General features: G+C 39.8%; 1 protein-coding gene across 5 annotated transcripts in view; it reads left to right on the forward strand.

The window, feature by feature from the left end:
• Positions 1-26,623, forward strand: part of FYTTD1 (forty-two-three domain containing 1) — a 33,595-nt gene extending 6,972 nt beyond the window's left edge. For 4 of the 5 annotated variants that reach the window (XM_035278437.3, XM_002759776.6, XM_054247238.2 and 1 more), the window contains 7 exons: positions 11,839-11,987; positions 13,470-13,582; positions 16,925-17,021; positions 17,410-17,471; positions 19,665-19,739; positions 21,762-21,888; positions 24,152-26,623. In XM_035278437.3, coding sequence (XP_035134328.3) covers positions 11,839-11,987; positions 13,470-13,582; positions 16,925-17,021; positions 17,410-17,471; positions 19,665-19,739; positions 21,762-21,888; positions 24,152-24,250 — 722 coding nt within the window. In that variant the 3' untranslated portion in view covers positions 24,251-26,623. The remainder of the gene's footprint in view (positions 1-11,838; positions 11,988-13,469; positions 13,583-16,924; positions 17,022-17,409; positions 17,472-19,664; positions 19,740-21,761; positions 21,889-24,151) is intronic. The other variant, XM_008984122.5, reaches the window with a different exon arrangement.
• Positions 26,624-26,884: the final 261 nt, after the last annotated feature.

Here is a 26,884-nt window from a genome sequence, read left to right on the forward strand (position 1 = left end):
AAAAAATAAATAAATAAAGTAACTTCAGTTTATACATAGTCTATATTATATTCAGAGTTTAGAATTGCAAAGGATCTTATATATCATGAGCTCCTATCTCTATCCAAGGGAGATGTTCTTTTAATAGTTTGCCTAATGAGTGGCTAACTCCAGCTTAAACATATTTAGCAAAAGAGCATACTACCTCACAAGCATGAGCCACTGTGCCTGGCCTCTTAATTTTAGTTAAAGTATGCATGTCACTTTTGTAAAGTTATAGAAAGCAAATTCTCTTTTGTATGTGAGAACGCTTTAAGTATGTGGAGACTACTATTACGTTCTGCATAGTAAGTGACCTCCAGACTCCCTGTCTTATCATCCAAGACCTTTAGGATTTGTTAAATCCTCCAAAGGTGATACTCAGAATTGAATGCTTTAGATATAATGTGAAACTGTATACATTTATTTATTTATTTATTTTTGAGACGGAGTTTCGCTCTTGTTACCCAGGCTGGAGTGCAATGGCGCGATCTCGGCTCACCACAACCTCTGCCTCCTGGGTTCAGGCAATTCTCCTGCCTCGGCCTCCTGAGTAGCTGGGATTACAGGCACGCACCACCATGCCCAGCTAATTTTTTGTATTTTTAGTAGAGACGGGGTTTCACCATGTTGACCAGGATGGTCTCGATCTCTTGACCTCATGATCCACCCGCCTCGGTCTCCCAAAGTGCTGGGGTTACAGACATGAGCCACCGCGCCCAGCCCAGATTTAGTTATTTTTTTATAATCTGGAAGCTTATTTATAACTGTCTAGATTGAAGGCAGTAATTGAACACTAATATATATGGCTTGTTAACTTTTTTTATCAGCAATATCAGCATTTTAGAAAAAATTTTTGTTCAAATAGAACTGAATCTTTTTCAGATATGTAAAAATACGTTTGATAAACTAACTTCCAAATTGATTTTTATTCTGTGTGTTGAAAAACATAATCTCCAGTAGGTTGAACATAATTAGTTCTGTGTTTACAGCTAATATCCTAATATATTCTCAAAATGTGTATAGCTAAAGCTGAGCATACTGGCTTATGCCCGTAATCCCAGAACTTTGGGAGGATCGGTTGAATCCAGGGGTCTGAGACCAGCCTAGGCAATATAGGGAGACTCTGTCTCTACAAAAATAAAAATATTAGCCAGGTGTGGTAGTACATCTTTCTGGTTCCAGCTACTTGGGAGGTTGAAGTGGGAAGATAGCTTGAGCCTGGGAGATTAAGGCTACAGTGAGCCATGATGGCATCACAGCACTCCAGCATGAGACTGTCTCAAGAAAAGCACATATAATTGATATTGGGCTCTAAAAAAAAATTTATTCATCTCTAATAATTTTTTGAACAGTTGAACCTAAGGGAGTGCATTTCATGACAGGTATTTAACTGTAGCAAATGAAGTTTAGTTCCAGTGATTTATATTTAAATATTTCTTCTAAATGTTACTGAACATATTTTTTGTATGATTTGTTTTAAAAATAACCGTTGAGAGTTCTTAGAAGCCAGGAATATATTCATTAATTAATGTTTATCAAATATTTAACATTAATATAATCAGTTTTTGTTGTTGTTGTTTTTGAGACGGAGTCTTGCCGTGTCACCCAGGCTGTAGTGCAATGGCACAATCTCAGCTCACTGCAGCCTCCTGGTTCAAGCAATTCTCCTGCCTCAGCCTCCCAAGTGGCTGGAATTACAGGCTCACTCTGCCATGCCCGGCTAATTTTTTTGTATCTTTAATAGAGATAGGGTTTCACCAAGTTGGCCAGGCTGGTCTTGAACTCCTGACCTTGTGATCCGCCCACCTTGGCCTCCCAAAATGCTGGGATTACAGGTGTGAGCTACCACGCCTGGCCTGTTTCATTGTTAAATACTTGATAGCTGCTTTAAACTTACTGGGTCCTGGGGTTACATAAAGATGGGGTCTTGTACTTCAAGGAAGTAATTTTTAGTATTAGAGATAAGATGGAAAAGGTGGTATGTGAGAAATGTCATAATAGAAATTGAAATAGTACTCTAGGACTTTATAGATTTTGTACTAAGAAAATTAGGAGTGATTTAATGGATAAGGTGAAATACGATCTGGTCCATGAAGGATCAGAGGAAAACTTTACTTTTATGGGTGTTATGATCTGAGCCTTGAAATAAATGATATCTAGGGGCAGCTTAAGATCTCTTAACATTGAGCTTGCCTTTGTATGTTTACTGCTTACATGTGATGGGCTAAAATGAACAGCTGCCACTGTTACTGAATGTACAGAGATGGGATTGTCTTAAAACTCTGATTGGCTAGGCAAAAGTTCAGATTTACATATTGTAATGTCAATGAGGATGTTAGCTTGAGGTAAGAGAAATAAGTGGGACAGAGAGCTCTTTGCAGATCTGCAGGATGATTTCTAATGGCTGAACAAGTAAATTAATGAAACCTTTCTCACTTCAGGTGTGAAAAATAATTTAGGCACTCAGATACTTTGAGAAACAACCCAAATGTTCTTCACTGGTAGAATGGTATAGCAGTTGTTCTCAAAATGTCATCAGGAGACCCTCAGGGATCCCTAAGACTTGGGGATCCACAAGATCAAAGCTAGTTTTATATTAATACTAAGACATTAATTGTATTTTCACTCTTATGCTCTCAGGAATGTACAGTTGGCTTTGCCAGAGTCGTTATGATGTCTGATAATTAAAGTAGATTGAATGCAAAAGCAGGGTCTTACTGAGTTCAGTGGGCTGTAATAAAGTACTGTAGACCAGGAAGCTTATAAACAACACAAGTTTATTTAGCACAGTTTTGGAGATCAGCAGTTCGAGATCAGGATATCAGCAAGATCAGGTTCTGGTGAGGATTCTCTTTCAGATTGCACACTGTGGACTTCTTTTGGTATCCTTGTGTGGCAGAAAGAAGGCTAGAGAGCTCTCCAGAGTTACTTTTATAAGGACACTTAAGTGTTAGTATTTCAGCTTGTGAATTTTGGAGAGATACAGACATTCAGTCCATAACAAGCAGTTGTGAGAATCTAGTTGTCTTCTAGTAAGGCAAACACCAAAGAGATCCAAAACAGTACCACCCTTCTTACTAAATATTTTTGTTTGTTTTAGAAAATAAAAAATAACTAATGGATACTGGGTTAATACCTCAGTGATGGAATAATCTGTACAACAAACCCCTGTGATACATGTGTCACTATGTGACAGACCTGCACGTCCTGTACATGTACCTCTGACCTGAAAAATAAAAGTTACAAAATTTGTTCTTTTTCATTTAAAAAGTGATGCTTACCCTATGTGTAATGAGTTTATTATTATTTTTTAAGTGAAATGGTTTTTGACTAGCTTATTAATAGTTTTTATTTTGGCCCAGTGCAGTGGCTCATGCCTGTAATCCCAGCACTTTAGGAGCCCAAGGTGGGCACATCACCTGAAGTCAGGAGTTTGAGACCAGCCTGGCCAACATGGCAAAACCCCATCTTTACTAAAAATAGAAGTATTAGCCAGGCATGGTGGTGCATGCCTGTAATCCCAACTATTCGGGAGGCTGAGGCAGGAGAATTATTTGAACCTGGGAAGTGGAGTTTGCAGTAAGCTGAAATTGTACCATTGCACTCCAGCCTGGGTGACAGAGTGAGACTCCATCTCAAAAAAAAAGTTTGTATTTTAATTGCAGTAAATATAACCCACAGAAACAAAAACTTTGGAGTCCTCAATAATTTTTAAGCATGTAAAGAGGTTCATGCTTGTAATCCCAGTACTTTGGGAGGCCAAGGCAGGAGGATTACTGAAGCCCAGGACATCAAGACCAGCACAGGCAACACAGGGAGAACCCATCTCTACAAAAAAAAAAAAAGTGTAAAGAGGTACTGAGACTAAAAAATTTGAGAAAGCTGTTCTTAGAGGTAGAAAGATGGGAATATTTGTATGTTGCTTTGGAAAGGAGCCAGTAATATGATTATATATACTCTAGGATGTGACATTTCCCAGAAAAATCCCTCAAATTTTTATTTAAATGATAAGGCTCCTGAAATTATTGAGGCATATGATGTATGTGGAAAGAAATTCATTAACAGATTAGTCTTGGGATTCAAAAGAAAGATGAAAATATCTTACTCTTGTTTTAGTTGTTTATCAACCTTAATTGCACCTGTGGAGTTTTATGAGCTAGATGCTCTGGCTGTACTTTTTTTCTACTGAATCAGGACCTGTAGAGGTAGGACTTCTGAGTTTTTTTGTTTTCGTTTTTTCTGAGACAGAGTATCGTTCTGTCACCCAGGCTGGAGTGCAGTGGCGCGATCTCAGCTCACTGCAACCTCTGCCTCCCAGGTTCAAGCGATCCTCCTGCCTCAGCCTCTTGAGTAGCTGGGACTACAGGCACGCACCACCACACCTGGCTAACTTTTTGTATTTTCAGTAGAAATGAGGTTTTACCATCTTAGCCAGGCTGGTCTCAAATGCCTGACTTTGTGATCCACCGGCCCCGGCCTCCCAAAGTGCTGAGATTACAGGTGTGAGCCACTGGAGACTCGCCTTGAGGATTTTTTAAAGTCTCCATAGATGATTCTGATACCTAACTAGTGTTAAACTACTGCTCTGGTGGAGCTGAAAATGTAAAAGGATCTTCATAAAGGGTGGTAGTTGAAGTACATTCAGAATGAGGGTTCTCTGGAACTCTGCAGAGAGGCTAAATGAATGAAAACTAAGAAACGACTATTGCATTAGGTGATGTCTTTCATACCCCTTCATAATGCTTTTTAGAATATGAGACCGTTACAGAGCCTAAGAGGGGAGTGGAGATAATTGGGGCAATATGTATAGATCTTTCTTACTTTATGTAATGTGACAATGAAAGGGTGAAAATAGAATCATTGCTAAAACAGATAGAACTAATGAAGTTTGTTCAAAAGTATAGAACTAATGAAGTTTGTTCAAAGGTAGAAAGGTGGGAGAACGAATCTTATAGGCCTGATTAGAAGGTAGAGGAGGCTGGGTATGGTGGCTCACGCCTGTAATCCCAGCACTTCCGGAGGCTGAGGCAGGTGGATCATGAGGTCAGGAGTTCAAGACCAGAGTGCCCAATATAGTGAAACTCCATCTCTACTAAAAATACAAAAAATTAGCTGGGCATGGTGACAGGCACCTATAATCCCAGGTACTCAGGAGGCTGAAGCAGGAGAATTGCTTGAACCCAGGAGGTGGAGGTTGCGGCAAGCAGAGATCTGGCCACCGTATTGAAGCCTGGACAACAGTGAAGACAGTGGAAAGATTGATGAGTGTGGGAACAATGCACTGTGCTATACACAGAAATAGAAAGCACCAAGGGACAGAGTTCTATTCTGTACCTTTTTTTTTTTTTTTTTTGGAGAGGGAGTCTCACCTTGTCACCCAGGCTGGAGTGCATTGGTGCAATCTCAGCTCACTGCAAACTTCTTCCTAATTCTCTTGCCTCAGTCTCTGAAGTAGCTAGGATTACCAGCACCCACCACCACCCCCAGCTAATTTTTTGTATCTTTAGTAGAGATGGGGTTTCACCATGTTGGCCACGCTGGTCTCTAACTCCTGACCTTGTGATCTGTCCTCCACTGCCTCCCAAAGTTCTGGGATTACAGACGGAGTTTTGCTCTGTTGCCCAGGCTGGAGTGCAGTGGTGCAATCTTGGCTCACTGCAACTTCTGCCTCCTGGGTTCAAGCAGTTCTCATGCTTCAGCCTCCAAGTAGCTGAGATTACAAGCACACGCCACCACGCCCGGCAGCTAATTTTTGTATTTTCAGTAGGGATGAGGTTTCACCTTGTTGGGCAGGCTGGTCTCAAACTCCTGACCTCAAATGATGCGCCCACCTTGGCCTCCCAAAGTGCTGTGATTACAGACGTGAGCCACTGAGCCTGGCCTAAACTCACTTATTCTTGTGGAATATTTTTCACTTTCTTTCTTTCTCGAGGATGGTTGGCATCAGTCTCATCAGATTGTCATACAAATTATAGTATTCAGGCCGGGCGCGGTGGCTCAAGCCTGTAATCCCAGCACTTTGGGAGGCCAAGGCGGGTGGATCACGAGGTCAGGAGATTGAGACCATCCTGGTCAACATGGTGAAACCCCGTCTCTACTAAAAATATTAAAAAAAAAAAAAATTAGCTGGACATGGTGGCGTGTGCCTGTAATCCCAGCTACTCGGGAGGCTGAGGCAGGAGAATTGCCTGAACCCAGGAGGCAGAGGTTGCAGTGAGCCGAGATCGCGCCATTGCACTCCAGCCTGGGTAACAAGAGCGAAACTCCATCTCAAAAAAAAAAAAAAAAATCATGGTATTCAGTACAGTGCCTACCACAGTGAAGGTTAGCTGTCACATTATTTAACACAAATAAAATAGCGAGTCATTGTAGATTGGAATTAATTTTAATGGATAGTTTTTCCCAATATGGTTTAATCTTCATCTGGTTGCAATTTTAGAAGGAGATCACACATATGGCAGCAATAATTTGATTTAAAAATTAAAAAATTTAGGCCGGGCATGATGGCTCACACCTGTAATCCCAGCACTTTGGGAGGTCAAGGCAGGTGGATCACCTGAGGTCAGGAATTCAAGACCAGCCTGGCCAACATGATGAAACCCTGTTTCTACTAAAAACTCCAAAAATTAGCTGGGCGTGGTGGCGTGTGCCTGTCATCCCAGCTGCTAGGGAGGCTGAGGCAGGAGAATCACTTGAACCTGGGAGATGGAGGTTGCAGTGAGCTGATATTGTGCCAGGGCACTGCAGCCTGGGCAACAGAGTGAGACTCTGTCTCATAAAAAAGAAGAAATTAAAAAATTTGAATACTTGTTGCTTTTTTCCTGATTATAAAAGTAATAGCAGTCAGTACCTTTAGAACTGAGGCAGAGCACCTGAGAAAGGAACAGCACTGGAAGAAGCCTCCTGACCCCCATTCTCTAAGTTAGTAACTTTGTTGGAGAAAATAAAGTCATGGCCCACTGAATGGTAGGGAGGTTCACTGAGTTGCCATGCTGATGGAACTCACTGGGAAGCTAGCTATCTGGGTGGTGAAGCTTTCTTTCAGTGGGAGGATAAGCAGGGTGGGACTCACGCAATGCCTGAAACTAGAATTAGACAAGCTAAGGGCACAAAATTTAAGATATCTGTCACAAATTTTGTGCCCTCTATGTCTCTAGCCTCACCATAGTCTTAGTCTGGTCCTGGAGGGCAGGCAGATGAGGTACTGGATTTCCTATACCACAAGAACAAACTTTGAGAAGCACACTGAAACCTGGAAGAAAAGCCCCTTTCTATAGTCCCTATGGCACCCTCCTTTTGCTAATACAGCCTGGAAGTTTCACATTGTACCTTCTGGCAAAAGAGAAATATTCTAATACCAGAAGCAGGGGAGTAGAGGAGTGATTTGGTAGGTAGCTGAAAGGCAATAAGTGGATGAGAGCTTCAGCCATTATAACAGACTTTTTTCTTTGTTTTTTTTTTTTTCTTTTTTAGAGAAACACGTTCTTTTGCTCTGTTGCCCAGATACAGTGGCTCATATCTCTAATCCCAGCACTTTGGGAGGCCAAGACAGGAAGATTGCTTGAGCCCAGGAGTTTGAGACCAGCCTGGGCAAGCAGCAAGACCGCATCTCTTAAAAAAAAAAAAAATTTAGCTGAGTGTGGTGGCATGTGCCTGTAATCTCAGCTTCTCGGGAAGCTGAGGCAGGAGGATCATTTGATCCCAGGAGTTTAAGGCTACAGTTAGCTATGATGGTACCACTGGATTCCAGCCTTGGTGATGGAGCAAGATTCTGTCTAAAGAAAACTGTAATAATCAGAGTTGTCAGTGATATAGAAAAAGTGACATTCTTTTTTTCCCTAGGAATGTAAATGAATGCAGTCATTCTGGAAGTGATTTTTGCAATATTATTAAAATCCCTAAGAGTTTTCTTTGGCCAGGCTTGGTGGCTCACATCTGTAATCCTAGCACTTTGGGAGGCTGAGGCGGGTGGATCACGAGGTCAGGAGATTAAGACCAGCCTGGCCAACATGGTGAAACCCCATCTCTACTAAAAAATATAAAAAAAGTAGCTGGGCGTGGTGGTGCACGCCTGAGGCAGGAGAATTGCTTGAACCCAGGAGATGGAGATTGCAGTGAGCCAAGATTGTGCCACTACACTACAGCCTGGGCAACAGTGCAAGACTCTGTCTCAAAAAAAAAAAAAAAAAGAGTTTGCTTTACTGATGCCAGGTGAGGTGGCTCACTCCTGTAATCCCAGCACTTTGGGAGGGCGAGGTGAGCAGATGATGAGGTCAAGAGTTAGAGACTAGCCTGGCCAACATGGCGAAACCCTATCTCTACTAAAAATACAAAAAATAACTGGGTATAGTGGTGGGCGCCTGTAGTCCTAGCTACTCTGGAGGCTGAGGCAGGAGAATTGTTTGAACCCAGGAGGGTGGAGGTTGCAATGAGCTAAGATTGCGCCATTGTACTCCAGTCTGGGCAACAGGGTGAGATTCCATCTAAAAAAAAAAACAGAGTTTGCTTTACTATTTAACCTAGCATTTCATCTTCTAGAAACTTAAATCTTCAGAAAATAATCATGGATGTGTTTAAGAATATATCTGCGGTTCTATTGTGGTATAATATGGTTCTATTGTGATTTTATTTATAATTTAGAACTAACTGAAATGATTAATATAAAGTTGGTTGGATCAAACATGGCATATTTAAAAGTAATGCAATAAAAATATATCAGAAACATGGGATAATATATTCACAGAGTAGGTGTGTGTATGTGTTTGAGACAGGGTCTTTGTGTGTGTGTGTCTGTGTATGTGTCTGAGACAGGGTCTTTGTGTGTGTGTCTATGTGTTTGAGACAGGGTCTTTGTGAGTGTGTCTGTGTATGTGTCTGAGACAGGGTCTTTGTGTCTGTGTCTGTGTATGTGTCTGAGACAGGGTCTTTGTGTGTGTGTCTGTGTATGTGTCTGAGACAGGGTCTTTGTGTGTGTGTCTGTGTATGTGTCTGAGACAGGGTCTTTGTGTGTGTGTCTGTGTATGTGTCTGAGACAGGGTCTTTGTGTGTGTGTCTGTGTATGTGTCTGAGACAGGGTCTTTGTGAGTGTGTCTGTGTATGTGTCTGAGACAGGGTCTTTGTGTGTGTGTCTGTGTATGTGTTTGAGACAGGGTCTTTGTGTGTGTGTCTGTGTATGTGTCTGAGACAGGGTCTTTGTGTGTGTGTCTGTGTATGTGTCTGAGACAGGGTCTTTGTGAGTGTGTCTGTGTATGTGTCTGAGACAGGGTCTTTGTGTGTGTGTCTGTGTATGTGTTTGAGACAGGGTCTTGCTCTCTCACTACTGGCTGGAGTACAGTGGTTGCAGCAGCTCACTGCAACCTGTGCTTCCTGGACTCAAGTGGTTCTCCTGCTTCAGCCTCCCTATTACCTGGACTACAGGTGCACACTACTGCATCTGGCTAATTTTTGTAGTTTTTGTAGAGATGGGGTGTCACTATGTTGTCCTGGTTGGTCTCGAACTCCTGGGCTCCAGCAATCCACCCTCCTAGGCCTCCCAAAGGCTGGGATTATAGGCATGAGCTACCACACCCAGCCTACCATACAGGATTAATGTAGGGCTACAAAATAGTATGTAGAGCTGTATAGTTGCTGAAAGATGGACTCAGTTCAGCTTCTACTATAAATTGAGGCACTTACTACTATGAAATTGAGAATTACCAAATGCGATAGTCTTTGAGTTGCTTAAAAATAGTTGAAACCAGGGGCCGGGCATGGGGGCTCACACCTGTAATCCCAACACTTTGGGAGGCCAAGTCAGGCAGATCACGAGGTCAGGAGTTCAAGAGCAGCCTGGTCAACATAGTGTAACCCTGTCCGTACTTAAAATACAAAAATTAGCCTGGCGTGATAGTAGGCGCTGTAATCTCAGCTACTTGGCAGGCTGAGGCAGGAGAATTGTTTGAACTGAGGAGGCAGAGGTTGCAGTGAGTCGAGATCATGCCATTGCACTCCAGCCTAAGCGACTATGAGACTAGGTCTCAAAAAAAAAAGTTGAAACCAAAAATGTTAACTTTTAAAGTATACACACACACACACGTAAAAGAAAACCTAGCAAGACAGAATTTAGTGGTATCTCTAAGTGGTAGGCTGCTGGGTGATGTTTATTATTTTTACTTTATGTGTACAAATTCTGCAGTGAGCATGTTTATTTATTTATTTTTTTTTTGAGACGGAGTTTCGCTCTTGTTACCCAGGCTGGAGTGCAATGGCGCGATCTCGGCTCACCACAACCTCCGCCTCCTGGGTTCAGGCAATTCTCCTGCCTCGGCCTCCTGAGTAGCTGGGATTACAGGCACATGCCACCATGCCCACCTAATTTTTTGTATTTTTAGTAGAGACGGGGTTTCACCTTGTTGACCAGGATGGTCTCGATCTCGTGATCCACCCGCCTCGGCCTCCCAAAGTGCTGGGATTACAGGCGTGAGCCACCGTGCCCGGCCACATGTTTATTTTTTAATTTACTTTTTTTTTTTTTTAACAGTCAGCCCCTGAACCAGAATAGGTTCAGAAAGGTTCTCTATTGTTTTTTTTTTACTAGAAAAAAGTATTTATTTATTTACTTATTTATTTTGAGACCGAGTCTTGCTCTGTTGCCCAGGCTAGAGTGCAGTGGCACCATCTCAGCTCACTGCAACCTCTGTCTGCCTCCTGGGTTCAAGCAATTCTCCTGCCTCAACCTCCTGAGTAGCTGGGATTACAGGTGCCTATCACTGCGCCCAGCTAATTTTTGTATTTTGAGTAGAGGTGGGGTTTCACCATCTTAGCCAGGCTGGTCTTGAACTCCTGATCTCATGATCCACCTCCTGCCTCAGTGTCCCAATGTGCTGGGATTACAGGTGTGAGCCACTGCACCCAGCCTATTTATTTTTTAATCTATTTAGTTTTTGGAGAGAGATCTCACTCTGTTGCAGCCTAGAACTCCTGGGCTCAAGTGATCCTCTCACCTCAGCCTCCTGAGTAGCTGGGTCTACAGGCATGTGCTACTATGCCCAGGTAATTTTTAGAGATAAGGCCTCACTATGTTGCCCAGGCTGGTCTTGAACTCCTGAGCTCAAGGAATCCTCTTGCCTCAGCCTCCCAGTGCTGGGATTACAGGTGTGAGCCACTGTACCCAGCCTGAAAAAAGCATTTAAATAGGTAAGATATATAATGAAAAACCAAAGTCAGTAAAATGCCACAGATTAAAATGTGGCTATTGGTACTCACTGGGGACTTTAGTAAAAGCAGTTTGAATGGAGTAGGGCTGATAATGAAGCCAGATTGCAATTGTCGTAAGTAAATTGGAGATGAGATAGTGATTCCACTCTAGATCAACACTGTTCAATAAAAATGGAGCACATATTAACATTTTATTTAGCCCAGTACTCTAAAATATTTCACTATATAATTTATATAAAATAATCAATGAGATATTTTACTTGGAAATGATTCAGACTAGTACTCAACTTCATGTGCTCAATAGCCACATATGGTTAGTGTCTACCATGGTGCACAGGTAAAGACCGTCTAGACTGTCCTGTTTGTTGAGAAACTAATGACAAAAGAGTATGGCCAGAGGCAACATGTGAGAATCCTGTAGTTATTTACATTCCCCTCTAGCCACAGAACCCTTCCCAATGCAGCAAATTGCCTTTTTATAATAAAGTATTTTATGTAATTAAAAAAATAATAAGAATAAATATTCACAACTTCTACCTTCCTTGGAAAATAGAATATCCTGTGACCCTCCCAGTTGAATTCTTAAATTGATATTTTCTTTTCTTTTTTGCCCTCCTACAGGTTTTGGTAAGACTAGTTTGAATCGTAGAGGAAGAGTAATGCCTGGAAAGAGACGTCCTAATGGAGTCATTACTGGCCTTGCAGCTAGGAAAACAACTGGAATTCGAAAAGGAATTAGTCCTATGAATCGTCCACCTCTAAGTGATAAGGTAGGATGATGGCTTAATCCTGGATTCGATTCCTTTTCCTTTATTTGTACTAACATTTCTGTGAATAAGCTTAAGAGAGCATTTTATTTCTTTTTATGTAGTACTTCGGGATTGATATAAAAAAATTTAATATTTAAATTAAAAATGCCATTTATATAGAGTATAAATCTCCACATTCTTGAATATAACTTAAGTTTTTTTGTTTGTTTGTTTGTTTGTTTTAGTATATAGAGAAGCTTACTCTGTTACCCAGGCTGGAGGGCAGTGGCATGATCTTGGCTCACTGCAACCTCCTCCTCCCAGGTTCAAGCAATTCTCCTGCCTCAGCCTGCGAAGTAGCTGAGATTATAGGTGTGCACCACCACTCCCGGCTAATTTTTATATTTTTAGTGAAGATACAGTTTCACCATGTTGGCTATGCTGATCTTAAACTCCTGACCTCAAGTGATCTGCCCACCTTGGCCTCCCAAAGTGCTGGTATTACAGGTGTGAGCCACCACTCCTGGCCAAAACTTAAGACTTTTTTTTTTTTTTTGAGATGAAGTCTTGGTCTGTTGCCCACGCTGGAATGCAGTGGCACAATAATCTCGGCTACTGCAGCCTTTGCCTCTGGGGTTCAAGTAATTCTCTTGCCTCAGCCTCCTGAGTAGCTGGGACTACAGACACATGCCACTATGCCTGGCTAATTTTTGTATTTTTAGGTGAGATAAGGTTTCACCATCCTGGCCACATTAGTCTCGAACTCCTGACCTTGTGATCCGCCTGTCTTGGCCTTCCAAAGTGCTGGGATTACAGGCGTGAGCCACCATTCCTGGCCAAATTAAGATTTCTTAATGTGATTTAGTCAACGGATATTTATGAAGCACTTCTCATATACTTCATAGAAGAATCCAGATAAAGTATAAGATAAGGTCCATATTTGTCAAGAACCTTAGAGAAGTCTTTATGGAGAATACAGATGTCTGAATTAGGCTTTAATGATGGATTTAATTTATATATGTTGAGGAAGAAAGAGGGTGTTTTATGTGCTTTTTCTTTTGTGATACTGCATTTTGCTTTTTTTACCTCTAACCATGTCTACTCCAGCTTCTTTGCTGTCATAACTTCCCGCCTTTTGTTTTCGGCATGCATTTGTTTTGGAACTTGGCTTTTTAAAATGTATTAGGGTTCAAAAATCATGTTTATGTAAATTATTCCCTAATTTGTATCTCTGGCTCTCTGATTCTTCTCTTGAGTTCCAGAGCCATGTTTCCCCATCACCTGTGGATCCCTGAGTACCTCACATATTTTAAAGATAATGTGTGGTTTTCATCTTTTCAATCACTTAGACTAAGTGTTCAAGTTGTTTTAGTTTCTCCATCTCCCTTATCTGCACATTCAAGCAGTTGTCAATCCCTGTTCATTCTGCACCAGAAACGTTTATTGTAGTAGGGTATATAGAAAAATGCAATTTGATTAACATAGTTTCTTGCCTTCTGATAGAATATAGAACGATATTTTCCAGTGTTAAAAAGGAAGGCAAACCTTCTGAGACAAAATGAAGGGCAGAGGAAACCAGTTGCAGTTCTCAAGAGACCTAACCAGCTAAACAGGAAGTAAGTACTCAGATATAATGATGAGTTATCTTGCATTAAAAAACACTTCTTACACTAAATGGTGTGAAGAATGGATTTGCAGTGATTTATTTTAGTTATCTGGTCATTTTCAAGACATACTTTGGATGTCTATCTGAACATCCACATGGATGTATCCAGTAATAGATTCTGTTTATTAGATGAATTGTTACTGATGAATTTAACCATTATAAGCTTTTTAATTTTTTTCTTTCTTTTTTTTTTTGAGATGGAGTCTTGCTCTGTCTTCCAGGCTGGAGTGCAGTGGTGCATTCTTGGCTCACTGCAACCTTCGACTCCCTGGTTCAAGTGATTCTCCTGCCCCAGCCTCCCGAGTAGCTGGGATTACAGGCACATGCCACCAAACTCAGCTAATTTTTGTATTTTTAATAGAGACGGGGTTTCACCATGTTGGCCAATCCTGACCTCCTGATCTGATCTGCTCACCTCGGCCTTCCAAAGTACTGGGATTACAGACATGAGCCACCGTACCCAGCCTTTCTTTCTTTCTTTCTTTCTTTTTTTTTTTTTATTTTTTTTATTTATTTGAGAATGAGTCTTGCTCTGTCGCCCAGGCTGGAGTGCAATGGCGCAATCTTGGCTAACTGCAACCTCTGCCTCCTGACTCAGCCTCCCAAGTAGCTGGGACTACAGGCACGTGCCACCACTCCCAGCTAATTTTTGTATTTTTAGTAGTAGAGTTGGGGTTTCACTGTGTTAGCTAGGATGGTCTAGAACTCCTGACCTTGTGATCCACCTGCCTTGGCCTCCCAAAGTGCTGGAATTATAGACGTGAGCCACTGCACCCAGCCCCATTATAAGCTTTTTAAAAAACATCACTCTGCTTCTTTACCTCCTTGACATACGGAATAAAATTGCAAAAATTGATCACTTTGGTAGAACTCTTTTTTTCCCCCTGTTTTTTGAGACAGGGTCTTCTCACTCTGTTGCTGAGGCCGGAGTATGGTGGCGCCATCGCTGCTCACTGGAGCCTCCACCACCTGGACTCAAGTGATCCTCCCACATCAGCCTCCCGAGTAGTTGGACCACAGATACATGCTACTATGCCCAGCTAATTTAAAAAAAAATTTTTTTAGAGATGGGGTCTCACCATGTTGCCCAGGCTGGTCTCAATTCCTGACCTCAAGTGATCCATCCACCTCAGCCTCCCAAGTGCTGGATTATAGGCATGTGCCACTGTGCCCAGCTCTGGTAGAACTCTTAACATCTCAGAATTATTCAAAGTTGGGAATTCTGGAAGCAATTTGTTACTCAGTCTGGATGGCTCTTACTAGAACACTGAATCACAATGTATGTTAGTTGTGGAAAAATCAAACTTTCTAAGAAGAATTCTTTATGCATGTTCCTTAAACTGAAATTATTTTTATACTAAATCCAATAATAAAAATCTAAAAATCATGGCCTGTGAGCTGGGTGCAGTGGCATGTGCCTGTGGTCTCAGCTACTTAATAGGCTAAGGGTGGAGGATCTCATGAGCCCAGGATGCAGGGCTAAACCTGGGCAACATACTGAGACCCCTATCTCTAAAATAGAGAAGAAAAATTATGATCTATTGTTATGGCATTCTGTTCTCTGTAAGGACAAAGTAGATAAAATTGATGAGGTGTGAAGTTTCCTTATTTAGTTTCAACTACTATTATCTTAAGTAGAAGATAATTCAGAAAACAAAACCTGGAATGAGGTTTTTAAAAGAATGGAATGGCTGGGCGCAGTGGCTCACGCCTACATTCCCAGCACTTTGGGAGACTGAGGTGGGTGGATCATCTCAGGGCAAGAGTTTGAGACCAGCCTGACCAACATGGCAAAACCCCATCTACTAAAATACACAAATTAGCCAGACATAGTTGCGCATGCCTGAAGTTCCAGGCCCAGGCTGAAGCAGGAGAATTGCTTAAACCCAAGAGGTGGAGGTTGCAGTAAGTCAAGATCGTACCACTGCACTTCAGACAGGGCAACAGTAGTCTCAAAAAAATTAAAAAATAAAATAAAATAAATGGAATGACTGGAATTACAGTTTTAACCATCATCTTTTGGGAATCACTTGATAATACCTTTTGTGAACGGGAACCTTCTCAAATAAGAACCCATCATTTATGTGAGACTTACGTGTTAATTGGGTTAGCTAGGGGAATTTTACACTTGAACCTCTGAAAGATTGGAGGTAAGACTAGGGAATCTGTTAAGCAGTTGTTTATATAGTGTTTCATGTTTATCAGTAGATCAATTGAAGACATGGAATATTAGAGGATTGAATATTTCATAGATAAATATGAAATTTTAATTTTTCATACTTTACCAACTTCCCATAGAAAACAAATTAGGTGCCTCAAGCCACCATGGCACATGTATACCTACATAAAACCTGCACGTTCAGCACATGTATCCCAGAACTTAAAAGAAAAAAAAGAATTGGTTAAAACCAAACATAACTAAGAGCATTGTTTTGTGCATGAAAGAACAAGAAATAGAAGAGTCTAAGTTTTTCTGTGGTTTATTTATTTATATTTTGAGATGAAGTCTTTCAAGTCTTGCTCTGTTGCCTGGGCTGAAGTGCAGTGGCATGATCTCTGCTCACTGCAACTTCTGCCTCCCTGATTGAAGCAATTCTCATGCCTCAGCCTCCTAAGTAACTGGGACTACAGCTGCATGCCATTAAGACTGGCTACGTTTTGTGTTTTTAGTTGAGACAGGGTTTTACCATGTTGCCCATGCTGGTCTGGAACTCCTGACCTCAAGTGATCCACTCACCAGTTTCAAGTACTATTTATTTAATTCCCGAACTGCTGGGATTACAGGTGTGAGCCACAATGCTTGGCCTCTATGGTTTATATTAATGAACAAAGGTTTCTGAGTGAGGAAGGAAGAGAAAGCTGGAAGAGGAGATGTTATTTTTTCAAACCAGTCTTATTTTTGTTTGTTCTCATATTCAGTTTGACTATGATGTGCCTATGTGTAGTTTTTCTTTGTACTAATCCTATAAATTGTAAAGTTATGTTTTCACCAAATATAGTAAATAGTACTAAAAATGTGATTATTAATGTCTTCAGAAGATTGATGGAATATTAGAGGATTGAGTATTTGGAAAATAAAGTAGTTTGAAATTAACGTGGTTAGGTGCTATGCTTTGGAGGGAGGTGTTTGTTAATCAAGTCTCGATAGCTTCATGTATATCAGGAAATAATTCAGTTTGTTACTTGCACCTCAAGTTTGCAGCCTATGAATTTAACTAGTTTTGCTTATTTTTCCTTAAGATGTTTGTAAGTCGTTAAATGGCTTAGCATGGCATATGTGTTTTTGTTGCAGAAATAGCATTCCAGCTAATTTTACCAGGAGTGGAAATAAATTAAATCATCAGAAAGATACTCGTCAGGCAACTTTTCTTTTCAGAAGAGGCCTGAAGGTATTAAAAAAACTTTGGCAGTGTTTGTTCTTTTTTTTTACCCAAAGAGGAACCTGAGCAGCCACCTTTAGTAAGTCTCAATCATAGGCAGTATTGGGTTCGGGATGTGGAGAACATGACAGTAGATTAGTTCTTTCTATTATATTTTTTCTATATTTGTCTGTTGTTACCCTCAATAGAATTTAACATGTTATTTGGGAATAAACTTGTATTTGTCACTTGCTCTCTTACAGGAATTTCAACAGGGAAGTGTTGCCAGAATAGCATAGGCCCCTCTTCTGCGTTCATGCCCATACCCCACTGGGTTATAAGCTCTAGAGCAGGATCACTGTAGATTCAAATCTGCTGCTTTCTGTGGGACCTACTGCTTTCTTTTTCCCCCCTTCAGGTTCAGGCCCAGTTGAACACAGAACAACTGCTAGACGATGTAGTAGCAAAGAGAACCCGTCAGTAAGTTTCGATTTGTTTTTCAAGGTGTTATTTCAAAACTCTCAGAATACTACCCAAATATCATGTGCCCCAGCCCAGAAGAAATTAATTGAAACCCAAATAAAATTGAGCCTGAAAGCTGGGCATAGTGTGCTATATATTTGTAGTCCCTGCTTGGGAGACTGAGGCAAGAGAATTGTTTGAGCTTAAGAGTTGAAGGCTGTGAAGTGCCATGATCTCACCTGTGTATAGCCACTGCACACCAGCATGGGCAGCATAGCTCGGGCTATGGAGACTCTGTCTCCAAAAAAAACATTTTTCAAAATTGAGCCTAAAATAAATAAATGCTATTTTGTCCTTTGTTAATTTTCCCCAAAACCCTTTTGAGTTTTCACATGTCAATATTGTAAAAGTTTTAGTGCCAAGTAGGTTACTTGTTTTTTATTATTTTTAATTTTTATTGCCTATTCCATTTTAATTAAACAGCTTTTTACTTTTTATTTTTGGCTATAACGGCTTTTATACAAATGAACCTATTTAGGGAATGAATAGAATAAAATTCGGTGGAGGTTTTAGAAAATTTGTTCAACTTTAAAAGTAATAGTTTTCCTTTTTACAGTCTTTTTTTCTTAGCTGTATAAAAAAATCTTTTGAAAATCTATTTTATCCTGTTATAATTACACCTCCTAAGTGTGCGTTGTGACATACTAATTCTATCAGTGTGATTAGGTTTTGAGATTAAACTATTTAAAATTATGGCTACTTTTTGGAAAACAAAATATATACAGTTGGTCCTCCATGACTCAGGGGAGTTGGTTCCAGGACTATTGAAGAGATTAAAGTCCTCAGATACTCAAGTTCCTTACAATCGGCCCTCCATATCCATGGACCGCTTTCAATCTATGGTTGAAATCGGTTGAATACATGGATGTAGAACCTGTGGATACAGAGAGCTGACTGTAAAACAGAGTCATGGTTCAGATACAATGCCAACTACAGTGGGGCATGACTTTTAGCAAATGGAGTGTTAGAAAGGATACTGTGGAACTGATACTGGTAGTATTTTTTAGCACAGGGGTCATGACATTAGAAACCGTAGGGAAAGAAAGAATAATTATAGCCTTTTGCTTCTGTAGTGAACAATATTTACATAATCATAATAATATAAATGTTATTTGTTTTGAACTTTGAGAATCAACCTGTTAGACAAAGCACAAAATGGAGAACACAATATAATGTAAATGTCGGATTTTAACTAATGTGAATATAAAGGAAGAGCTGACAAAAAGTGAGCGGTATGGCCGGGTGTGATGGCTCACACCTATAATCTCAGCACTTTGGGAGGCCAAGGCAGGCAGACCACGAGGGCAGGAGTTGGAGACCAGCCTGGCCAACGTGGCAAAACCCCATCTCTACAAAAAATTAGCTGGGCGTGGTGGCAGGCGCCTGTAATCCCAGCTACTTGGGAGGCTGAGGCAGGAGAATCGCTTGAAACTGGAAGGCAGAGGTTGCAGTGAGCCGAGATTGTGCCACTGCACTCCAGCTTGGGTAACAAGAGCGAAACTCCGTCTCAAAATAAAATACTAAAAGGTGAGAGAGGTACAAAGTGGAAGAGGTGGAAGGAAGGAAAATAGGCAATGTTATCCTTTCACATAAAGTTGGGTGTGGGGTCAACAGATTGTACTGAAAGAAACAGAGATTTAAGTCTTTAAAGTTACAAAGGCAGTGAAATAGTGATACAGCCTTCAAAATGTTTCATGGTGGATGAGGAAACTGGAGGATGGTGTGGTGAACTAAATCTTTATTCATCATAGCAAGGTTTTTATATAAGCATATTGTTTAGTGAATTGGAAGTAACCAGCAAGCAGTAAAAACAGAAAGGTTAAAAATGCTGCCTCTGGAGAGCAAGAATGGAAAGCAGGAAAATAGTGAGGTGAGGGACTGTTGCTTTTTATTAGAAGGTTTTCTGTACTATTTGATTTTTAAAAATTTATATATATTTGTTACACTGAAAAATATTTAATAAATTAGATGCCCAGTTCCTATACCCAAGATGTTGATTCATTGCATCATGGTGGGGTTTAGGTATTTATGTCTTACAAGCTAAGAAAAAGTAATGGCTACTTTTAAAATATTTTTATCTTGAATATACATAGGGTTTATAAACTTACATTTAATGACATTTTTTTGATTTTTTTTTTTTTTTTTAACTAGATGGCGGACTTCCACCACAAATGGAGGAATTTTGACTGTATCTATTGACAATCCCGGAGCAGTGCAATGCCCAGTGTAAGCTGTTTTTTTTTTTTGTAGAAATTATAACCTTTTAGTACATGAGATAATAAAGTATTGGATTTCTGCTCAGAGAATGATGAAGAAGAAAGTAATACTTGTGATACAATATGCAAACAGTATGGTATAAAGTTAAAAGTAAGAGGTCCCTTGTTTCCTGATTCTGCAGCCCTAAATGACCACCTTTGAACAGCGTTTTTTTGTTTTTATTTTTTCTAAGGGAGGACATTTGTTTCTTTTCCAAATGTTAGAGTAAAACCAGGTGGAAGAGATGGTTTTATAGCACTTAGAAAAAAAACCGTACAAATCTGGGGTTTGGCCATTAAAAGTTATTTACAACAGGGCCGGGCGCAGTGGCTCACACCTGTAAACCCAGCACTTTGGGAGGCCGAGGCGGGTGGATCATAAGATCAAGAGATCGAGACCATCCTGGTCAACATGGTGAAAACCCCATCTCTACTAAAAATACAAAAAATTAGCTGGGCATGGTGGCGCGTGCCTGTAGTCTCAGCTACTCAGGAGACTGAGGCAGGAGAATTGCCTGAACCCAGGAGGCAGAGGTTGCAGTGAGCCAAGATCGCGCCATTGCACTCCAGCCTGGGTAACAAGAGCGAAACTCCGTCTCAAAAAAAAAAAAAGTTATTTACAACAATTGGAGAAAAGACAAGAACTTGTTTCACATTAGAGACCTCCCCCTACCCCATAGCCTAATAGTTGCTTACCAAGTCAAAAAAGAGACACAGTTGATTCACAAGCTGGAGGTTTGAACTTGAGCAAGACATTTATAAAAACCTAGATGGGGCAGTGTCCTCCCCAGCCCAGGTGCCACTAGGCACAGCACAAGAGGGGAAAACAACAGGGGAAAACTGGACACTCAAGGACAGTGTTTTTTATACTTTAAAATTTTTATGTATATATACTATATGTACCTTTTTTTTTTTGAGACAAGATCTGACTCTGTTACCTAGGCTGGAGTGCAGTGACATGATCATGGCTTATTGCAGCCTGGACCTCCCAAACTCAAGCAGTCCTCTTGCCTTAGCCTTCCGAGTCCTGAGTAGCTGGGACTGCAGTTGCCCACCACCGTGCCTGGCTTTTTTGTTTGTTTGTTTATGTGTGCCCAGACTGGTCTTGAACTCCTGGACTCAGGCAGTCCTCTCTCCTTGGCCTTCCAAAATGCTGAGGTTACAGGCGTGAGTCACTGCACCTGACCCAATATGTGAATTTTTATGTACAATAATAAATGAGATGACAATATACATGCTACTTCTTCCTTCAGTCCCTGTAATATTTTCAGTTCTTTACTTTTCAGACCATACAGACCTACCTTCTCTAAAATTAATCCATTATAAACTTTGTCAATTTATGAAGCTTATGTTCTACTCAACCATCTCTTGATTTTTTAAAGAGATATGGTCTCACTCTGATGCCCAAGCTGGAGTGCAGTAGTGCCATAGTGCCATCATAGCTCACTACTGCCTCGAACTCCTGAGCTTGAGTGATTCCCCTGCCTCAGCCTCCTGAGTAGCTGGGAACATAGGCATGCACCACCACGCCCAGCTAATATATATATATGTATAATTTTTTGGTAGAGGTGGGGCCTTGCTATGTTCCTCGGGCTGGTCTTCAACCCCTGCCCTCAAGCGATCTTTCTGCCTCGGCCTCCCAAAGTACTAGGATTATGGGACTGAGCCACTGTGCCTAGCCATCCAGCCATCTTAATGATTAAAATGAAAAGAATGTAGAATGGGTGCTTAAGGCTTTAGAGGTCGCTTTATTATCAAGACTTAGGAATCACCAGACATTCCAACTTGTGGAAAAGTTTATAGTTCTATTTAAAGAGGTATTCTCTGAACAATTACATATTTTAATCTGGAATAGCTGACACTTTTTTTTAAGCACACAAACAAAATGGCCCTAATACATTTGAGCATGTGTACAAGATGTCTTAAGTAACAAATGAATTTCTTTTTCTTTTCATTGTTAAGCTGCTCTGATATTTTAATTTTTTTCTAATAGAACTCCGAAGCCACGATTAACTCGTACTGCTGTACCTTCATTTTTATCAAAACGGGAGCAAAATGATGTAAAGAAAGTTCCTAAAGGTGTTCCCCTACAGTTTGACATAAACAGTGTTGGAAAACAGGTAAGAAAAAAAGTTTTCTGTATTTTTTTGGGTTATTTGCTGAGAGTATTTTAATTAACAAAACAATTGCTATAATAGTGAATTATAAACAAGGCGTCTTCACTGCACCCTGAAACTCAGGGAACCGCTCATCTACTTTTGTCTGCCAGTTTGCCTATTGTGACATTTCATATAAATTGACTCATGCAGTATATATTTGTGACTGAATTCTTGCACTTAGCATAATGTTTTCAAGGTTCATCTATGTTGTATCCGTATTTAATTTTGTTTTACTGCTGAATAGTGTTCATGATATGTATATAGTGCATATATACAACCCTTCATTTGGGTTGTTTTCACTCTTTGGCTGTTACAAATAATACTGCTCTCAGCATTTGTGCAGAAGTTTTTGTGTGAGTGTTACGTTTTCATTTCTCTGTGGTAAATACCTATGAGTAGAATTGCTAGGTTGTATAGCAACTCTGTATCTAACCTATGAGTAGAGTTGCTAGGTTGTATAGCAACTCTGTATCTAACCTATGAGTAGAGTTGCTAGGTTGTATAGCAACTCTGTATCTAACCTATGAGTAGAGTTGCTAGGTTGTATAGCAACTCTGTATCTAACCTATGAGTAGAGTTGCTAGGTTGTATAGCAACTCTGTATCTAACCTATGAGTAGAGTTGCTAGGTTGTATAGCAACTCTGTATCTAACCTATGAGTAGAGTTGCTAGGTTGTATAGCAACTCTGTATCTAACCTATGAGTAGAGTTGCTAGGTTGTATAGTAACTCTGTATCTAACCTTTTGAGGAACTGCTGGACTGTTTTCCCTAGAAGAGTCTGTGCTACAGCTTTACATTCCCACCAGCATCTGTAAGGGTTCTGATTTCTCACCAACACTCACTATTTTCTGCTGTTTGACTATAGCCATCAAGCAAGATTACAAGATACAAGATTAACACAAAAATTGTCAAACCAGCTGGGCATGGTGGCTCACACCTATAATCCCAGCACTTTGGGAGGCCAGTGCGGGCAGATCACCTGAAGTCAGGAGTTCAAGACCAGCCTGGCCAACATGGCAAAATCCTGTCTCTACTAAAAATACAAAAATTAGCCGGGTGTGGTGGCAGGTGCCTGTAATCCCATCTACTAGGGAGGCTGAGGCAGGAGAATCGCTTGAACCTGGGAGGTGGAGGTGGCAGTGAGCCGAGATCACACCATTGTACTCCAGCCTGGGCAACAAGAGCAAAACTCCACCTCAAATAAAACAAAACAAAAGTGGCAAGATGTATACTTGCATGCATGCCTTTGTTCCAAAGCCTGAGGAGAAAGCATTAAATGCATCACCATTTAGTGTGGTATTAGCCATAGTTGGCAGGTTTTTAAAAATAGATTCTCTGTGTCAGATTGAGGATGCTCTCTTCTATTCCTGATTTGCTGAGAATTTTTATCATGAATGGGTAATTGATTTTGTCAGATGCTTTTTTGGTATTCCCTGAAATAATATGAAATTGAAGATATGAAGGATGGATAGAAATTTGACTAAATTGGCAAGGTGTGGTGGCTCAGGCCTGTAATCTCAGTACTTTGGGATGCCAAGGCAGGCAGATCACTTGAGGTCAGGAGTTTGAGACCAGCCTGATCAACATGGAGAAACCCCATCTGTACTAAAAAATAAAAAAATTAGCCGGGCTTGGTGGCATGCACCTGTAATCTCAGCTACTCGGAAAGCTGAGGTGGGAAAATTGCTTGAACCCAGGAGGCAGGTGAGATTGTGCTACTGCACTGCAGCCTAGGTGACATAGTGAGACTCTGTCTCAAAAAAAAAAAAAAAGAAATTTGACCAAATTTATTTTCCTTATATTTATTTTGTTACTATTATTATTTTCTTCCAGAAATGGTATAGTTTGTAGATGCTGTTAATGAAAAAACAGATTTTCATTTGAATTTGATTTAAATTTCTATTGAACTCACTGTAATTCAAGAAAATTAGACACAAAATATTTACAGGTCTGAAGAGTTCTTACTCTTATCAAAGACATCATGAGTTGGTGGCAGTGTTTGCAGAGCCTGAAAATAATTCTTCTAGGCATTATAGTATATGTGTGTTTGATATAGTACATAATATAGGCTTTATATGAGGTCATATAGGTAAATATTTAGGAAATGTTAGCTATGGTTACTGTTAATCATAAGGTCACACTATTGTTTCAAGGCAAATATGGCTTTCAGTAAAGTTGTTAATTGTTGCCTTGTTGTTGTGTTCTTTCTTTTCTTTACTCTAGACAGGGATGACGTTGAATGAGCGGTTTGGGATCCTGAAGGAACAAAGAGCCACTCTCACATACAACAAAGGGGGAAGCCGCTTTGTAACCGTGGGATAGAGCCCATGGCAAAGGATCTTTTGAGTGATGACTCTTGTTTGAAAAGTTCAATTCCTTGAAGAGTTCACAGAAATTCAAGAAACTTTACTCCAGAATACTCACAAGGCTAAATAACTCTTTTTATTTTTGAAGTTTTTTTTTTAAACATGTATAAAATAATGCCCTGAAAGAATAATAGGGATTGTACCTATCTGTTGTTAAGGATTTCATGGTTGGCTCAGACAGAAGAATCGTCTGTTTGACTTCTTTGGTTCCTCGTGCAGCAGAAAGAAGACAGGAAGATAGAAATTGATTATTTTTATGATAGTGGTATTCAGGATCTCATCACCTTTGCCCATATTTTAGACTTTGTCATCGTAAATCTTGGTCTTGAGAAATATGAGTAGGTCCCTTTGTTGCTGTCACTTATACTTTGATAGTGTTGATGTAGTAGATACAGTTGCCTTTTCTTTATTAGAGATATAGAAAAATTTACTAGAATTCCAGTTTTGGATTTTAAGATTTATGGGAATATCTAGAACTTGGTTTATTTTTTCAGACAGTGTAATCCCCTGGAATTATACAGCGTTAGTGCTGAACTTTTAACAAGAAAGGTGGCTCTAGTTTCTAGTCTCAGTTGAAAATGATGGTCTTTAAAGACTATAAATGCATATTTACAAAGTTATCTGATAGGGCCTTGGACGAGAAGGTCCAGTTTAAAAAACATGACAGTTTGTGATGAGTAAAGGAGGGCATGAGAGGAAGTAAGTAGCAAGTCAAAGGACAGGTGATTGAGATGAAAAGCTTCAAAACCCAGGGTGTAGGTGTACTGTTTGGAGTTAGTGTAGTCTTCAGTCTAGTGCCTGCAAAGAATTATTCAAATGATATTTAGAAAAAGTATGATTATTACCCTGACTTGAGTCCCTTGGATATTTTGATAGTAAAATTAATAGCCATAAAGTCCTAGACTTCTTATTTGAAGTTAAAATTTCTTATTTGAAAAGTTGAAATTTATGAGCTTTGAAGATTGCTAAATTAAATAATTTATAGCTCCAAAAACAAAAATATACTTGTATATGTCACAGAGAGAAAAAATGCAGCATTTATAATAGAGTTACATTAACCTTGTTGTTTACCTTTCACTGATTTCTTATATGGTATAAAGTTCAGGCATTTGTGGGGAGAAAAGGCCCTCAGCCCACCACCTGCCACCTCTGATGGAGTGGGAAAGTTAGTCTGTTGTGCCAAGATAGGACTGAGTCCTCAGATGTTGTATACTCTAAATTACGGTATAATGCCAAATGCAGCAAAATATTCCAGCTATAAGTTACAAGTTTGGTCATTTTGAAGCTTGACATTTTAGTTTGCTGTTATGTTAAAAACATCTAAATAAGTGTTAGTTTCTCAGGAGTATATTGTTAGTGTTGACTTTTCCTGTAAAACAAACATTAAGGTTCTCGGCCTGCCTGGCATTGTATACTAGACGCCATTGTTGTCTCTCATGCTTCTTGGGTTACTCAATGGTTTATGCCAGCCATGGAAAGTTACAGTAATAGTTTCATGCTTATACCAAAGAATTAAATCTGATCCTTAATAGCTGATATTTTGCTGGTACTTCTACTGATAAGGGATTATTGGAAGAATTATTCACAGAATTTGAAAATAAATTCTAGTCTCTCCTTAGTTATTTGATGCTTTTCATATAGGCCAAGAACTCATTGCAAAACATTTTTGCAAGTATGAATGCCTGTATTTGGTCTAGGAACAGTACATTTTAGTCTGACTTAGAATTACTGGTAGCTTATTTTAAAGCAAGGAAAAGCAGCTGAGCACGAGTTTGCTGTCTTTTTAGAATGGTTTGTGAAAATATGGTATAAAGGCGTTTTCATTTTCCTGTTCTTCACTATTATTGTATAGAGCTATTAATGCTGTTTTTTGGGAAAACCTTAAAAATTGCCCCAAATATTGACATCGAGTGCATCAAATAACAAATTATCTTTGGTATATTAAACTTTTGTTCTTCATGCATCTGTAATTTAAAGTATAATATTTTGCCTTTGGTACAACTAAATTAAAACTCTTGAGTGCTCACATGTTGTATATAAACAAAACAATATCCTTTGTTGAAAAAATTTTCTTTATTGGAATGTGGTGGTAATCATCCTTGTTCAGTTAAAAAGTTTTGTTTTTTAAAAAAAACAGGATGCAACTTAAAATTTTCTTTGCATCAAGGTATATGCAAAACATTGATGCAATGCATCACAAAATGAAAGTTTGTATTTAATGGGGAGGTGCTTTACACTGTACTTTTTGGTGTTTTTTGGAAAAGTTACATTTAGATCTATTCTGAAGCTGTTCATTTTTAACAAATAAAATGTTACAGGTTTCACATGATTTATTCTCAGCTCTCAAGATTGAGTTGTGGTTTTTAGATTGTTCTATGTTACAAAGAACTTTGTGGTGGTTATTTGTAGTTTTTAGGGCATGAAATGTTATCTACTAGCAAAATTGGTAAAATAATCTCGACTCTCCTATTAGCATTCCTCTGCTTTTTGATGATTTCATTTGTAGCTCCAACAAATAAATCTTAAAAAAAAAAAAAAAATCCAGGCTGGCACAGTGGCTCATGCCTGTAATCCCAGCATTTTGGGAGCC

Source organism: Callithrix jacchus, chromosome 17 (genome assembly GCF_049354715.1).
Source record: "Callithrix jacchus isolate 240 chromosome 17, calJac240_pri, whole genome shotgun sequence".
NCBI lineage: Eukaryota > Metazoa > Chordata > Mammalia > Primates > Cebidae > Callithrix > Callithrix jacchus.